Source organism: Erinaceus europaeus, chromosome 1, assembly GCF_950295315.1.
Source record: "Erinaceus europaeus chromosome 1, mEriEur2.1, whole genome shotgun sequence".
NCBI lineage: Eukaryota > Metazoa > Chordata > Mammalia > Eulipotyphla > Erinaceidae > Erinaceus > Erinaceus europaeus.
In genome coordinates this window covers 74,111,810-74,125,848 of record NC_080162.1, presented here as the reverse complement: position 1 = coordinate 74,125,848, position 14,039 = coordinate 74,111,810, and the positions used below count along the sequence as shown (strand labels likewise).

The 14,039-nt window shown below is 46.1% G+C and overlaps 1 protein-coding gene across 1 annotated transcript; it reads left to right on the top strand.

The window, feature by feature from the left end:
- The first annotated feature begins 6,566 nt into the window (after window positions 1-6,566).
- NRSN2 (neurensin 2) lies at window positions 6,567-12,613 on the top strand. Its single transcript, XM_007523089.3, has 3 exons — window positions 6,567-6,632; window positions 9,374-9,568; window positions 11,054-12,613. Exons 2-3 carry the CDS (start codon window positions 9,383-9,385, stop codon window positions 11,477-11,479), a joined length of 612 nt encoding a protein of 203 aa, XP_007523151.1. The 5' UTR covers window positions 6,567-6,632; window positions 9,374-9,382; the 3' UTR covers window positions 11,480-12,613.
- The last annotated feature ends 1,426 nt before the right edge of the window (window positions 12,614-14,039 follow it).

Genomic DNA, 14,039 nt, shown 5'->3' with positions numbered 1-14,039 from the left:
CTAATCTTATGGGTTTTCCTTTGTAGGTGACTCTTTGTTTTTCTCTTGCAGCCTTGAGGATCCTTTCTTTATCCTTATTCCTTTCCAATCTAAGTATGACATGTCTTGGTGTCTTTAGGTCTGGGTTAATTCTGTTTGGGACCCTCTGGGCTTCTTGAATCTTTATGTCTTTGGTGTTGTCTAGACTAGAGAAATTTTCAGCTATTATGGCCTGGAGAATGCTTTCTTCCTCTCCTTCTCTTTTTTCCTCTGGTAAGCCAATAATGCGTATATTGTTTCTTTTGAAGTCATCCCATAGGACTCTGTTGTTGTTTTCAGCATCTCTTCATCTCTTTTTGAGATCTCTTACTTCTTTTTTAGTTGTCTCTAATTCATCCTCAATCTTGCTAATTCTGTTTTCAGCCTCATAGATTCTATTCTCTCTGCCCTCTACTGCTTTCTGGAGTTCATCTATTTTGTTGCCCTGCTCTGATACTGTTTTAGCTTGTTCAGCTAGTTGCCTTCTTAGCTCAGCAATTTCAGCTTTCAGCTCTCTAATAACCAAGAGATAATTAGAATTTTCTTCCATTTTCTCATTTGTTGTTCCTGCATTTCTGATTACAATTTTTTCAAATTCTTTACTCACTCCTGTTATTATTTCCTTAGCTAATGTTTGGATGTTGAACTCGTTTTGTGCTTCACCCTCTGGATGACTTTTAGCTGGACTCTTGTCCTGGTTTGAGTCTCCAATATTTTTTCTTGTGTTTTAACCATTTTATATATGTTAACAGATTTTTCAATCCCTGAGTTGGAGCTCAGTGGTGTAAAAGCCTCTTTTTTTTTTCTTCCCTGTAGGCTATGGGAGCCTGAGGGCTTTTAAACTATCAATAGGCTTCTTAGCTTAATCACTGACTCCTGACCAGGAGATAAAGCAGTGTGTGGCAGAGATAATCCAGTGGTTATGCAAAGAGACTTTCACAGCCCCTCAGCTATGCCACCGAGGTATAGGTCTTCTCCTGAGTTTCCCGGTTAGATCTCTGTCCCCTGGTGTCCCTCCCTGTTGCTGCTCCAGATTCTGAGGGTAGTAGCAATGGAGACTCAGAGTTGCACTTAGTGAGTCTCTGGGGAGTCCTTTCCTCCCTTCAGCTGTCCCCTTGTTGTGGAGCAGACTGGAGGTGGTGTCTCCACTGATAAACTGTTGAACTGTTAGCAGCCGCTTAATCTCTCCTTAGGCCCCTCTCTCCTCTCTGTCACCAGAGAGTGTTTGTACTCACGGGTGATTTACTGGGTTCCTGTGGTCATTGTAGTCCTGTCTTGTTTCGGTCCGGGTGGTCTCCTTTGGTATTCCTAGTTGATCCGGGAGAGGAGAGGAGAGGAGAGAAAGCGATCTGCTGCTTGTAGCTCCGCCTCCGGAAGTCGAGACCCCCCACAAAATTATTAACTTCATTTTCTGTTTCAGGTGCTTTGCAAGATACATTATATGTTCATCTCATTTTTTTGTTTTTTAGTTTCTTTTATTAGATATTTTATTATGTATAAATTTTTAAATATACTTATTGGGGATTAATAGTTTACAGTTGACAGTAAAATACAATAGTCTGTACATAACATAACATTTCCCAGTTTTCCACATAACAATTCAACCCCCACTAGGTCCTCCTCTGCCATCATGTTCCAGGACCTGAGCCTGTAGCACTGCTCAGCTCTGGTTTAAGGTGGTGCTGGGGATTGAAACTGGAACTTTAGGGTCTGGTTGGTGGTGCACAGGGTCAAGTGCACATGTTACAATGCACAAGGACCTGGGTTCAAGTCCCCAGTCCCTACCTGCAGGCGGAAAGTTTCATGAGTGGTAAAGCAGTGATGTATGTGTCTCTCTGTCTCTCTCCCTCTTTATCTCTCCCTTCCTCTAAATTTCTGGTTGCCTCTATCCCATAAATAAATAAAAATAACAAAAAAAAAAGTTTTAAAAAGTTTGGCCCCGTCTGCAAGGGGAAGGTTTCACAAGTGGTGGAGCAGTGCTGCAGGTTTCTCTTTCTCCCTCCCTCTCTGTCTCTCTGTCTCTGTCACCCCCTTGCCTCTCAACTTCTAGCTGTTTCTTTTTTTTAAATATTTTATTTATTTATTAATGAGAAAGACAGGAGGAGAGAGGAAGAACCAGACATCATTCTGGTACATGCACTGCCAGAGATTGAACTCAGGACCTCATGCTTGAGAGTCCAGTGCTTTATCCACTGCACCACCTCCCAGACCACTCAACTTCTGGCTGTTCCTATCCGATAACTAAATAAATATAATAAAACATTTTTTAAAATTTGGACCTTAAAGCCTCAGGAATGATAGATAGTCTTTTGCATAACCACTATGCTATCTCCACACCCCTCATTTCACTTTTAACATCCCTCTGCGAAGTTACTGTTTTCTCTATTTAGCAGTTAAGAAAATAGAAGTTTACAGCAACAAAATAATATAACTAGTGACTCACAGAACCAAGATTCAGACTAGGATCAGTTTGACTCCAGAGTTTGATTCACAAACACATTTATTTCTTTTTTTGCGTCCAGGGTTATTGCTGGGGCTCGGTGCCTGACTATGAATCTACTGCTCCTGGAGGCCATTTGTTCCATTTTGTTGCCTTTGCTGTTTGTTGTTATTAATATTGTTATTATTGCTGTTGTTGTTGTTGGATAGGACAGAAAGAAGTCGAGAGAGAGGAAGGGAAGACAGAAGAAAAGAAAGACACCTGCAAACCTGCTTCACCGCTTGTGATGTGACCCCCCTGCAGGTGGGGAGCTGGGGGCTGGAACCCGGATCCTAACTCTGGTCCTTGGGCTTTGTGCCATGTGTGATTAACCCACTGTGTGACTGCCCGACCCCCATACTGTTTCTTTCTTGCTTGCTTTCTTTCTTTCTTTTTAATATTTATTTGTTATTATTTTAAAATATTTATTTAGTGTTGTAGTCATCGTTGTTGGATAGGACAGAAAGAAATGAAGAGAGGAGAGGAAGACAGAAGGGGAGAGAAAGACAGACACCTGCAGACCTGCTTCACCGCCTGTAAAGCGACTCCCCTGCAGGTGGGAAGCCAGGGGTTCAAACCTGGATCCTTACACCTGTCCTTGCGCTTTGCGCCACGTGCTCTTTACCCGCTGCATTACTGCCTGACTCCCATCTTTTCCTTTCTTATGCTGATTCAACTCCATCCATCTCCTGTATATTTGACCTCATCCTATACTATCATGTCTAGAATCTCATCTGTCACACTCCACTCTCAAATATCATTGGACTTTTAGCTGATTTGATTGACTGTGAACTAGAATCATCTACTGGCTTCTTCACTGTCTGATGCCTGAACTGAGATGCCTCAAAGATTAATCTAAGCTAGCCCTTCAGTGCCTTCACATAGGTACCTCACGTGGTTTTGACTTCACAGCATGATAGTCTCAGAGAAGACAAATCCTTACATGGCGTCTCAGTGCTCTTCACAGCTAGGAACACTCATGTTTTTTTTATGTTCTAGACCTTGGAAGTCAGAGCACTACTTTGACTTGGAAGTCAGAAGTACTCACCTGCGGGTGTCGGGCAGTAGTGCAGCGGATTAAGAACACTTGGCGCAAAGTGCAAGGACCAGTGGAAAAATCCCGGTTCGAGTCCTCGGCTCCCCACCTGCCAGGGAGTCACTTTATAGGCAGTGAAGCAGGTCTACAGGTGTCTTTCTTTCTCTACCCTTCTCTGTCTTCCCTTCCTCTCTCCATTTCGCTCTATACTATCCAACAACAATGTTAAACAACAAAGGCAACAAAAAGAAAATAAATATAAAAAAAAAAATTTTTAAGCACGTGGAGCAAAGCCCAAGGACCAATGTAAGGATCCCAATTCGAGCCCCTGGCTCCCCACCTGCAGGGGTGTCGCTTTACAGGCAGTGAAGCAGGTCTACATCTCTCCCCCCTCTGTCTTCCCCTCCTCTCGATTTCTCTCTGTCCTGTCCAACAACATCATCATTGGCAATCAATAACAATAACGACAACAACAATGGCAACAAAATGGGAAAAAATAGCCTCCAGGAGCAGTGGACTTGTAGTGCAGGCACCGGGCCCCAACAATAAACCTGGAGGCAAAAAAAAAAAAAAGTACTCACCTGCTCACCAGAGATTCAGAGGGGAGATGCAAATAATATTTCTTTTGGAGAAAAAAAAAGTGCAGCCATGCCTGTAATTTTGTGAGATATGTATTTATTTTTATGGGGGGGTGGGGAGAATGGCTAGAGCACTGCTCAGCTCTAGCAAGCAGCAGTGTCAGGATCAAACCTGGGCTTTCAGACATGCTAATCCTTTGCTCTAACATGTTAAACTGTCTTCTCAGACCTGCACCCATGTTTATTTATTTATTTATTCCCTTTTGTTACCCTTGTTGTTTTATTGTTGTGGTTATTACTGATGTCATTGTTGTTGGATAGCACAGAGAGAAATGGAGAGAGGCAGGGAAGACAGAGAGGAGGAGAGAAAGGTAGACACCTGCAGACCTGCTTCACTGCCTGTGAAGCGACTCCCCTGCAGGTGGGGAGCCGGGGGCTCGAACCAGGATCCTTACACTGGTCCTTGCCTTGCGTCACCTGTGTTTAATCCGCTGCGCTACTGCCTGACTTCCCATGTTTTTTTTTTTTTTAAGAATTTATTTATTCATGAGGAGGATAGGAGGAGAGAAAGAACCAGACATCACTCTGGTACATGTGCTGCCAGGGATCAAATTCGGGACCTCATGGTTGAGAATCCAATGCTTTATCCACTGCGCCACCTCCCAGACCACATGCACCCATGTTTTTAAACTGACACAGATTATGTTCAGTCTTCTGCTATTCCTAGCTCATTTTACTCCCTTACGTTTTTTTTTTTTAAATCCAATAATCCAATTGTTTCTCTGTGAACCTACTTGGCTAAAACATCCTGATCTCTGCTCTGAGCCTCTTCACTTGTCTCTTTGCTGCCACTATTGAACTTTCCATCCTATCTTCCTGAACGATTGACAGCCAGAGAGGTCTTTTCATAATGCAAATAAGATCTCACCCCTCCCATCTTTACACTTTTTGCCTGGCTCCTAATCACTCTTTAGCTGAAAATCAAATATATCCCCTTGTCTCATGAGGTTCTCCAGGGTCTGTCATATGCCCCCTCTCCAATTTCATCTCTGGTCACCACTTGAGGCCTTTAGTTTTGAGCTCCAGGACATCCTTCCATCTCTCTGTCCCTTCTTCCAGCTCCCCCCTCCCACAGTTCAATGTGCATAATATAACAATGTACACATAAAATAGGTAGATAAGTTATTTGGACATAAACAAGATATCTTTGTGTTCAGAATACATTCACTGAGCTGCAGACTCAATGACAAGCACTATGTAAGGCTTGGCATTACAGCAATGAACAAAAAAAAAGGTGTAACCCCATATTTGCAGAACTCATTCATATTAGTGTCTCCAGTCTCCAGTACATGAGTGACAGAATGGATGTTCAAAATATGTGAGTAAGTTTGTGCAATAGTTCCTGAAACCCAGGAGATGCACTGACTTTTCCAAGAACACACAACAAATAAAACCAGAACTGAGGCTTGATAGTGGCACACCTGGTTGAGTGCATGCATGCATGAAAGGACCCTGGTTCAAGCCTCCAGTCCCCACCTGCAGGGGGAAAGCTTCAAAAGTGGTGAAGTAGTGCTGCTGAGGGTGTCTCTCTGTGTCTTTCCCTCTCTATCTCCCCTTCCCTCAATTCCTTTCTCTCTGAAATAAATAAATAAGTAAAAGATTGAAAAAGAAAAATAACAACCACAAGAACTGAAGTAGATGCAGTTGCCTGGCAAGGGTTGACTTCAAGGAAGATGGGCCATCACATGCACTAGGCAATCCTAGTTAGAAGAGAGAACAAGGGAGGCTGTATCACTGACTTCTTTCAGAGGGGAAAAAAAGCTTCTCTCCAACACCTCATCCCCACCTCAACTCAGGTATTGATCCCTAGCAAAGAGTAGGGGTACACAGAGGGAAAAGTATGGAGAGAGGATGAAGGATCAAGTGAGAGGGTGCTGACACAGTAGGGGCTAAATCTAAGGCTTCAGATGCAGGTGAAGACTTCCTGGTAGAGTTCAAGTGAGACAGAAGTGGGTCTTAACCTTATGGGAAGAAGCTGGGGGAGTGGGGGGAGGGGGACTCAGTGAAGAGAATGTTCGTATACTGGATTGGGGGTCCCAGGAGGGGCCCAGAAGCCCAGAAAGAGGACTGAGGATACTGGGAGGAAATAAAGACTCAGCAAAGGTGTGGGTCTTCAAATACAGAAGGCGGGCAGTCTGGTGAGTCAGTTGAGAGACTGAATGAAACGGTGTAGTCCAGGGAGGTAGTAGGGGTCTTCGAGGGACCTGGGGCCAGAGAGAGACAGACAAGGAGGGAGGGAGGGAGAGAGAGAGAGAGAGAGTTGTAGAAAGAGACTTGTGCTCGCAGTCCTGCAGGGGTCTACATTCTGCAGCAGTACCAGGCTGTAGGCCCACACCCCCTCCCACCCCTGTATCACTCCCGCTCCCCCCTCCACCCCTGACTGCGGCGCAGGCGCCAACCAAACCTGTTTTTGCTAGGCTGGCGCCCCGGCTGCCGCTCCGCAGAGACAGCAGGCAGAGAGGTGAGCTGGCCCCACTCGCGCCTCGACCCCCACCCCGTTCTCTCTTGGGCTCTGGAGAATTCCGATTCCTGCCCCCAGCCCCAGCCATGACCGGCCTCAAGCAGGACGGTGACACCCAAGCCTAGGTGTACCTGGGGCTTTGGGAGGTGGGAGTCCCAGGGAAGGAGCTGGGGACTGAGATCGCAACAGACCTATCTCCCCAATACACCCCAGGGCAGACAGGCTGATATCCTGAAGCTTCAAAGGATAAGATCTGTACCTGCCTCTCTACTAGAACCCCGTTCTCACCCACACCTCTCTGCCTCAGTTTCCCTCTAAGGGAAAGGATACAAACGATTCGATCTAGGTTGGGGTGGTCTGGTCAGAAAGTGATGTGGTGGGTCGGGGTCGGGATGTGGGGATGGAATTAGCCTGATTTTTCTGACCTCGCCCCCTATGAAGGCGTCCCTTTTCTCGGCCTGGATAGCGCAGGACATTGCAGTGGATGGGTCTGGGAAGGACAGTAGAGCAAGGCCATGCAAAGATGAGGATTGTCCATCCATCCTCAGGCCCTCGAGCCTGCCCCCATCCTCCCTCTCCCGTACTCCTCCCTCTGCTAGCTGCTCAGCCGCAGCCTCCCCTCCCCCCAGGCCCCCGCCCGAGCCGATGTCGCCCCCCTCCCCTTCCCGCTCCCTTCCCTCAGAGCTCCTCCTCCCTCCTGAGGACACGCCCTCAGCGGTTCCCAGCGCTGCGTCTCAGCAACAGCCCGCTCTGTCTCCCTGACCACTGGACCGCTCCCCCCCCCCCCCCCGCCGCCGCACTCTAGAGGGGGAGGGGGTGGGGCTAGGCCGAGGGGAGGCTGCGTCAAGGTCACCTTCCATCAACATTGCCAGACCGACCCAATGTTCCTGCTTATGGGGAGATGCGGGCAGAGGGATCGGTGACTAGGGGGAGGAGCTAATCCAGGCTATCAATCTTTTTTTTTTTTTTTTTCAGGCTATCAATCTTTGAGCCTCCACCCAGACCCTCTCTAGGGCCTTCAATTCCTGGTCGCCACAATGATCCCCTGAGCCCCTGGTTCTCTCCTTCCCCACCCTCGCGAGCACCCCAGCCAGGGCGGTTCCTCTCCGGCCACACCTACCTCGGGCCGCGCCCGGTCCTCTCGGTCACCTCTCGCTATCCTTTCTCTGCTTTCCTCCATTTTCTGTCCTTTTTTTTTTTTTTTTTCCATTTTCCCTTTTCCTCCTGGTCTTCCCTCTCTCCACGGTGTCCGCCCGCACCCCCTACCCAACCTCTGCCTTATGAGTGAAGGTAGTGGAGAGCTGCGGTTTAAGACAGGCAGTGCTTATATGAATCTGTGGGTCCCAGAGTCACCCCACACACAGCATGACTTGTGTGATGTGTCTGTTTCTTTGTTTCCATACATACGTATCTTTGTGTGCTCTCTGTAGTGTTTGTGTGCATCTGGTGTAAGTGTGTATGGGGGAGTCGGTGTAAGGAACGGAATGCCACATATGAATGGAAATGAGAGAGGACTAGAAATTTGTCTTACCAACACATCATCTTTTTGAAGTTGTTTAGAGGAACTGAGGTCCACTGTGGGGATGGGAGTCTAGTTCTTTCTTAGCACCTCCACCACAACACTGAGTTTCATTTTTATCCTACCTGTGTGTGGATGGATACCCAAATGCCTTCCATTATGAGGCTTCAGCGGCTCCATTTGTGAAAAGTGGGGTTTTGGGGCAGGGATAGATAGCATGATGGTTATGCAGAGAGACGCTTGTTGGAGGCTCCATAGTCCCAGGTTCAATCTCCTCAGCTGCCATGAACTTGAACTGAGTAGTACTCTAAAAAAAAAAAAAAAAAAAACAGAGTAGTAAAAAAAAAAAAAAAAACCAACAGAGTAGTAGTCTGTAAAAAAAAAAGAAAAGAAAAGAAAAAGAAATTAAACCGGAGGACTGCTCAGCTCTGGCTGATGGTGCTAAGAGGTCTGTTGGGGGGGGGTGGGGTGGTGGACTGAACCTGAAGCTTTGGAGCTTCAGGCATAAAAGACTCTTTGCATAACCATTATGCTCTCTACCCCCATCCAAAAGTAGTGTTTTCTGGAACTCTAACCCTTCCTGAACCTAAGACCCTCTCATATTTTTAAAAAAATATTTATTTATTTATTCCCTTTTGTTGCCCTTGTTGTTTTTTTCTTGTTGTTATTATTGATGTCGTGGTTGTTGGACAGGACAGAGAGAAATGGAGAGAGGAGGGGAAGACAGAGAGGAGGAGAGAAAGATAGACACCTGCAGACCTGCTTCACTGCTTGTGAAGCGACTCCCCTGCAGGTGGGGAGCCAGGGGCTTGAACCAGGATCCTTATGCTAGTCCTTGTGCTTTGTGCCACATGCTCTTAACCCTCTGTGCTACCGCCAGACTCCCAGACCCTCTCATCTTGAGAGCCCTGACTTTCACCCTCTTGGGCCTAGGAGGTTGTTGCCTTCTCAGGGACAGCCCTAGCAAGGGACCACATAGAACTTTACATTCAGATTTGATAAGAATGAGCCATGATATTTTACTTCCCAGTGTACCTTGAAGGGGATGAGATTTTTGAAAGGAGATGGGCTGAAGATCTCCAGGCATAAGGCTAAAAAAGTTCAGGATAAAAAATAATAATAATGAAGACAAATGGCCGGGGTACAAAGATCCAAACGTTGTAGGAGGGTCAACATGGGCTCCACTCACTGACCTCACTCATGTACCTTCCCTACCCCACAGGGATTCAAGATGCCAAGCTGTGACCGTGCCTGTGGTTGTAGCCAGGGTCCCAATGTGGAAGATGGCAAGTGGTATGGGGTCCGCTCCTATCTGCACCTCTTCTATGAGGACTGTGCAGGTAATGCCCTCAATGATGAGCCTGAAGGGCCTCCTGCGGTATGCCCCCCCCACCCCTGGCCCTCTCTGTGCTGGAAGGTAAGACTCAAGGAGCAACTCCTGTTATTTCCTGTGGCTTCAGGAAGTAGAACTGGACAGATAGAAAAGTCATGAAGCAGCGATTAGGAATCTTGCATGTTCACAGAACAGAAAAAAAAGTGCAAATCGGTGTCCTGATAAGGGGGAAATGTTCGTTTTATAAGAGACTAGAAGTTGTGTGTCTTCAGGCAAAGTTCACACCAGCAGTTCAAGTCATCACAATGAAGGCTCAGGATATCTTGAAGTATTCAGGCTCCCCATGTGTCCCCATCCTTACAAATCTGGTAGCTTCAGGCTCTCTCTACATATTCCCTGTGTCACTGCTACCATACTGACTACTGTTCTTTCACTGTATATAAGTGAAAGCATAATTTCCTCTACTATTATCTTAAGAAAAGAAACAATGCATTTAATGCCCAGATGTTCTGGCAAGTAGTGTGTTGACTCTAATTGGCTCATTTGCCCAACACGGAACTAATTCCTAATGTTATAAGTGGGGTTTATCCCACTTAAATATATATACTTAATATTTATTTATTCCCTTTTGTTGCCCTTGTTGTTTTTTATCATTGTTGTAGTTGTTGTTATTGATTTCGTTGTCATTGTTAGATAGAACAGAGAGAAATGGAGAGAGGAGGGGAAGGCAGAGAGACCTGATTCACCACCTGTGAAGTGACTCCCCTACAGGTGGGGAGCTGGGGGCTCAAACCGGTATCCTTATGCCAGTCCTTGTACTTTGCGCCATGTGCGCATAACCCACTACGCTATCACCCAGCTCCCAGGTATTTAAGTTTTTTTGAGCACCTTCTTATTGCCAGACAGTGTACTAGGTAGTGCACTAGTTCTTGGGAACTCAGAATTTAAGAAGATGTGATCTCTATCCTCAAGGAACTCCTAGCTAAATATCACTTAGTCATGCTACAAAATTCATTCAGCTGATTATTATCTGTCCCAGTACTATATTAGGCATAGAAGACACCTACTAAATCAAGACTGACACAGACTCTAGTCTTATGGTTTTCCAGGCTTCCAGCTGTTGAAGCAGATAGCCACCACGTATACTATGCCTGAATATACACCAAGGCAAAAACACTGGAGAATTAATGGTCACAATCATGGCATGACTATAGGGCAGGAGACCCGATTCAGTCTGTGGGTATCTTGAAATACTTTCCCAAGGATATGAAGTTTGAGATGAGTTCTAAGGGGCATATGGGGATGATGCCAGGAGAGAGATAAAGGATTGATGAGACCAGTAATGAGATGGGAAAAAAGCAATGATGAAGGACACTTAACATTGGCAGGATTAACTCACTGCTAAGTGAAAGCTGGAAAGGAATCGTGAGTCCTCAAGATTCTAAACAAAACATGACAAAGCATGTCCTTGTCAGTAATATCCTAGCAGATGTATTCAGTGAGTCATATCTTTGAGGTTGGGATTCCAGCTGACCCTGACCACCTCTCAATCTGTCTGACCCTCTTCAGATCACCCTATCCACAGGAACCCTCTTTCTGCTGCTGGGTTTGGCAGCCTTGACCACTGGTTATGCTGTGCCCCCCAAGATGGAAGGCATTGGAGAGGGTGAGTTCCTGGTGCTGGATCAACAGGCAGCTGACTACAACCAGGCCTTGATGGCCTGCCGCCTGGCAGGCACAGCTCTTTGTGGAGCCGCTGGGATCCTGCTAGCCATCTGCCTAATCTGGGCCACAACTGGCTGGCTGAGCCCAGACATCAAGCCAGAACCTTTGGACATTGATGCTGATGGTCATATGGATGACTTTGGGGATGATCTGAACCGGCAACTGTGTCCCATTTTCCCAGATGTCAGTGCTCATTCTTGGTTCTCACCACCCCCTAGCCCCTTTGGGCAATCCTCTGTGCAGACCATACAGCCCAAACGGGGCTCTTGAGTTGCCCGCATGATTAGAGAAAGAGTCAGACCTGGGGCCTGGGCCCTTCCTCCACCCTTCACAGCCCAATCTCCCATTGTACGTTAACCTTTCCCTTTTAACAGGGTCCTTTCCACCTAAGCCTCTAAAGGCCCAACTCCAGGTCAGAAGGAAATCTAGAGTTTAAATTCCTATGCCTCTTCTCCTAGAGTAGACCCCGGTTCATCTAAGATGCCAACCTTCCCCAAGTTCTTCCCCAAACTTCTTACCTAGCCCTCCTTCTTAAGCTCTTTGAGGGCAGGAAATAGGTCTTTCAGCTTTCCCCTACTAGCTTTCTATGTGACTTTGGGTAAGCTCTTTTCACTTTCAGAGCATTCATTCCTGCTTCTGTGCTATAGCAGCTTGGACCAGATGCTAGAGTCCCATGACTTTCCTAGTATGCCCAGGATATAAACATTGCCCTCCATATACACATATGAACAAGGTAGCAGGGTCAGATTCAATCAGTGAAACCCCTGTTTCTGTCAGGCACACCTGGTTGTTTCAGGAAGGGTCAAAGGTGTTCACTGGAAATTCTTCACTAAGATGGTACAAAAGTATTACTCCAACCCCCTCCCCACTCCTCCCCTGGCCCCATATATTTTATTTCTTTTTTTTTTAATTGTCTTTATTTATTTATTGGATAAAGACAGCCAGAAATGGAGAGGGAAGGGGGCGAGAGAGACACCTGCAACACTGCTTCACCACTTGCAAAGATTAATCCCCTTGCAGGTGGGGATCAGGGGCTCAAACCTGGGTCCTTGAGCATTGTAACATGTGTGCTCAACCAGCTGTACCACCACCTGCCCGCCCCATATGTTTTCTTTTTCTTTTTTATTTATTTAAAAAAAATTTTTTTAACCAGAGCACCGGTCAGCTCTAGTTTATAGTGGTGCAAGGGATTGAACCTGGGACTTCAGAGCCTCAGGCATGACAGTTTGTTTGCATAATCATTATGCTATCTACCCCTCTCCCCCGTATGCTTTCTATATGCATTTTGACATCAGAGGCTCTAAATGCCAGGGTTACTACTGACCCAGGTTTACAGATGAGGGACTTGAGGGAACCTGGGAGTTTGCAGAAACTCAGATTCCTGCTGGGTGAGCACCTGTTTTGCTGGGGAGTAATTTTCACACAAAGAGATTAGCTGGAGAGAAAATGGTTCCAGGTGGTTGCGGTGGGAAGATATAGACATGTATTGGGGAGGAGAACTAGGATGTCTTTATGCGTTCAAGTTCACCCACATAGGAATCATCCACAGGTCCTGATTTTCTCCGGTGTAAACATGCCCTTAAGAAGACAATGACCCTTTTGTCCCGCTAACTCTGTAACTAGAATCGTCATCTCCACAATCTACCACCAGGCGGAGCTCCAGGACAGCTGGAGAGTGGCTATGACCCCGCCCCGCCCCACCCCCACTCTCACTTCCAATCTGAAAGGGTTTCTTAGGAGGGTGGGAGGGTCCTCTGTCCTCCACCAGCAGACAGGCCGATTGCACCGGTGGCACCGGCCTCTTCCACATCCTGCATCCCTTCCATCCCATTCTCAATAAAAAGCTCGGTTGGATAGTGATTACTGACTTTGTTTCTTTTTTCCAGCTCCTGGGGCAGGGGAGGAAGGACCGAGACTAAGAGCAACTGGGCACTTACCTCGACTATTTTTGACTTTCTCTCCATGAAAACCTTCAAGATTATGGTTTTCATTATCTAAATGAGATTGAGTGAGAGAAGTGAAGTAACGTCCTAAGGGTTCTCCTAGGATATTTATTCATTAAGTTTTCTGTGGGGTGTCAGGATGTGAACGCAGAACCTCCTGTATGTGCAATGCCACTGAGCGACATCCCAGGCCCATATATTTATTTTTGTAAATATATGTATTTATTCTTTTTGATAGGGACAGAGAGAAATTAGAAGGAAGGAGGAGCTAGAGAAAAATGCATTATATGAAATGCATTCGTTTTAAAATATTACTATCAGTTTCAATTTTTTATTATCTTTATTTATTTGATAGAGCCAGATGCCAAGAGGGGAGGGGTAGATAGAGAAGATGAGAGACAGAGAGACACCTGCAGCCCTGCTTCACCACTCGTGAAGCTTTCCCCCCGCAGGTGGGGACTGGAGGCTTGAACTTGGGTCCTTGCACATTGTAACATGTGCATCAACCAGGTGCGCCACCACACGACCCCTCAGTTTCAATTTTTAAAGGGTTTTATTTATTTATGAAAAAGATAGGAGAAAGAGAGAAAGAACCAGACATCACTCTGGTACATGTGCTGCCAGGGATTGAACTCAGGTCCTCATGCTTGAGGGTCTAGTGCCTTAGCTACTATGCCACTTCCCAGACCACCAGTTCCAATTTTTTAAAGGCTGTTCAACACAAAATACCTCTCCAGACTACTTTAACTTGTGAGTGACCTCTGACCTGGATACTCCAAATTAGTGCTCACAGATGATCAGAATCAAAAATACAATTTGACAAAGGATCCCAAAAGACTGAGTATACTATATCATGTTAGCTTTTGACATAAGAAGCCAATCTGTAG

Bases quoted from the DNA above. Each gene is read 5' to 3' on its own strand.
- NRSN2 (XM_007523089.3), top strand. From the start codon at position 9,383: ATGCCAAGCTGTGACCGTGCCTGTGGTTGTAGCCAGGGTCCCAATGTG. The intron at 9,569-11,053 runs GTAAGACTCAAG...GACCCTCTTCAG, and splicing joins GGCCCTCTCTGTGCTGGAAG to ATCACCCTATCCACAGGAAC.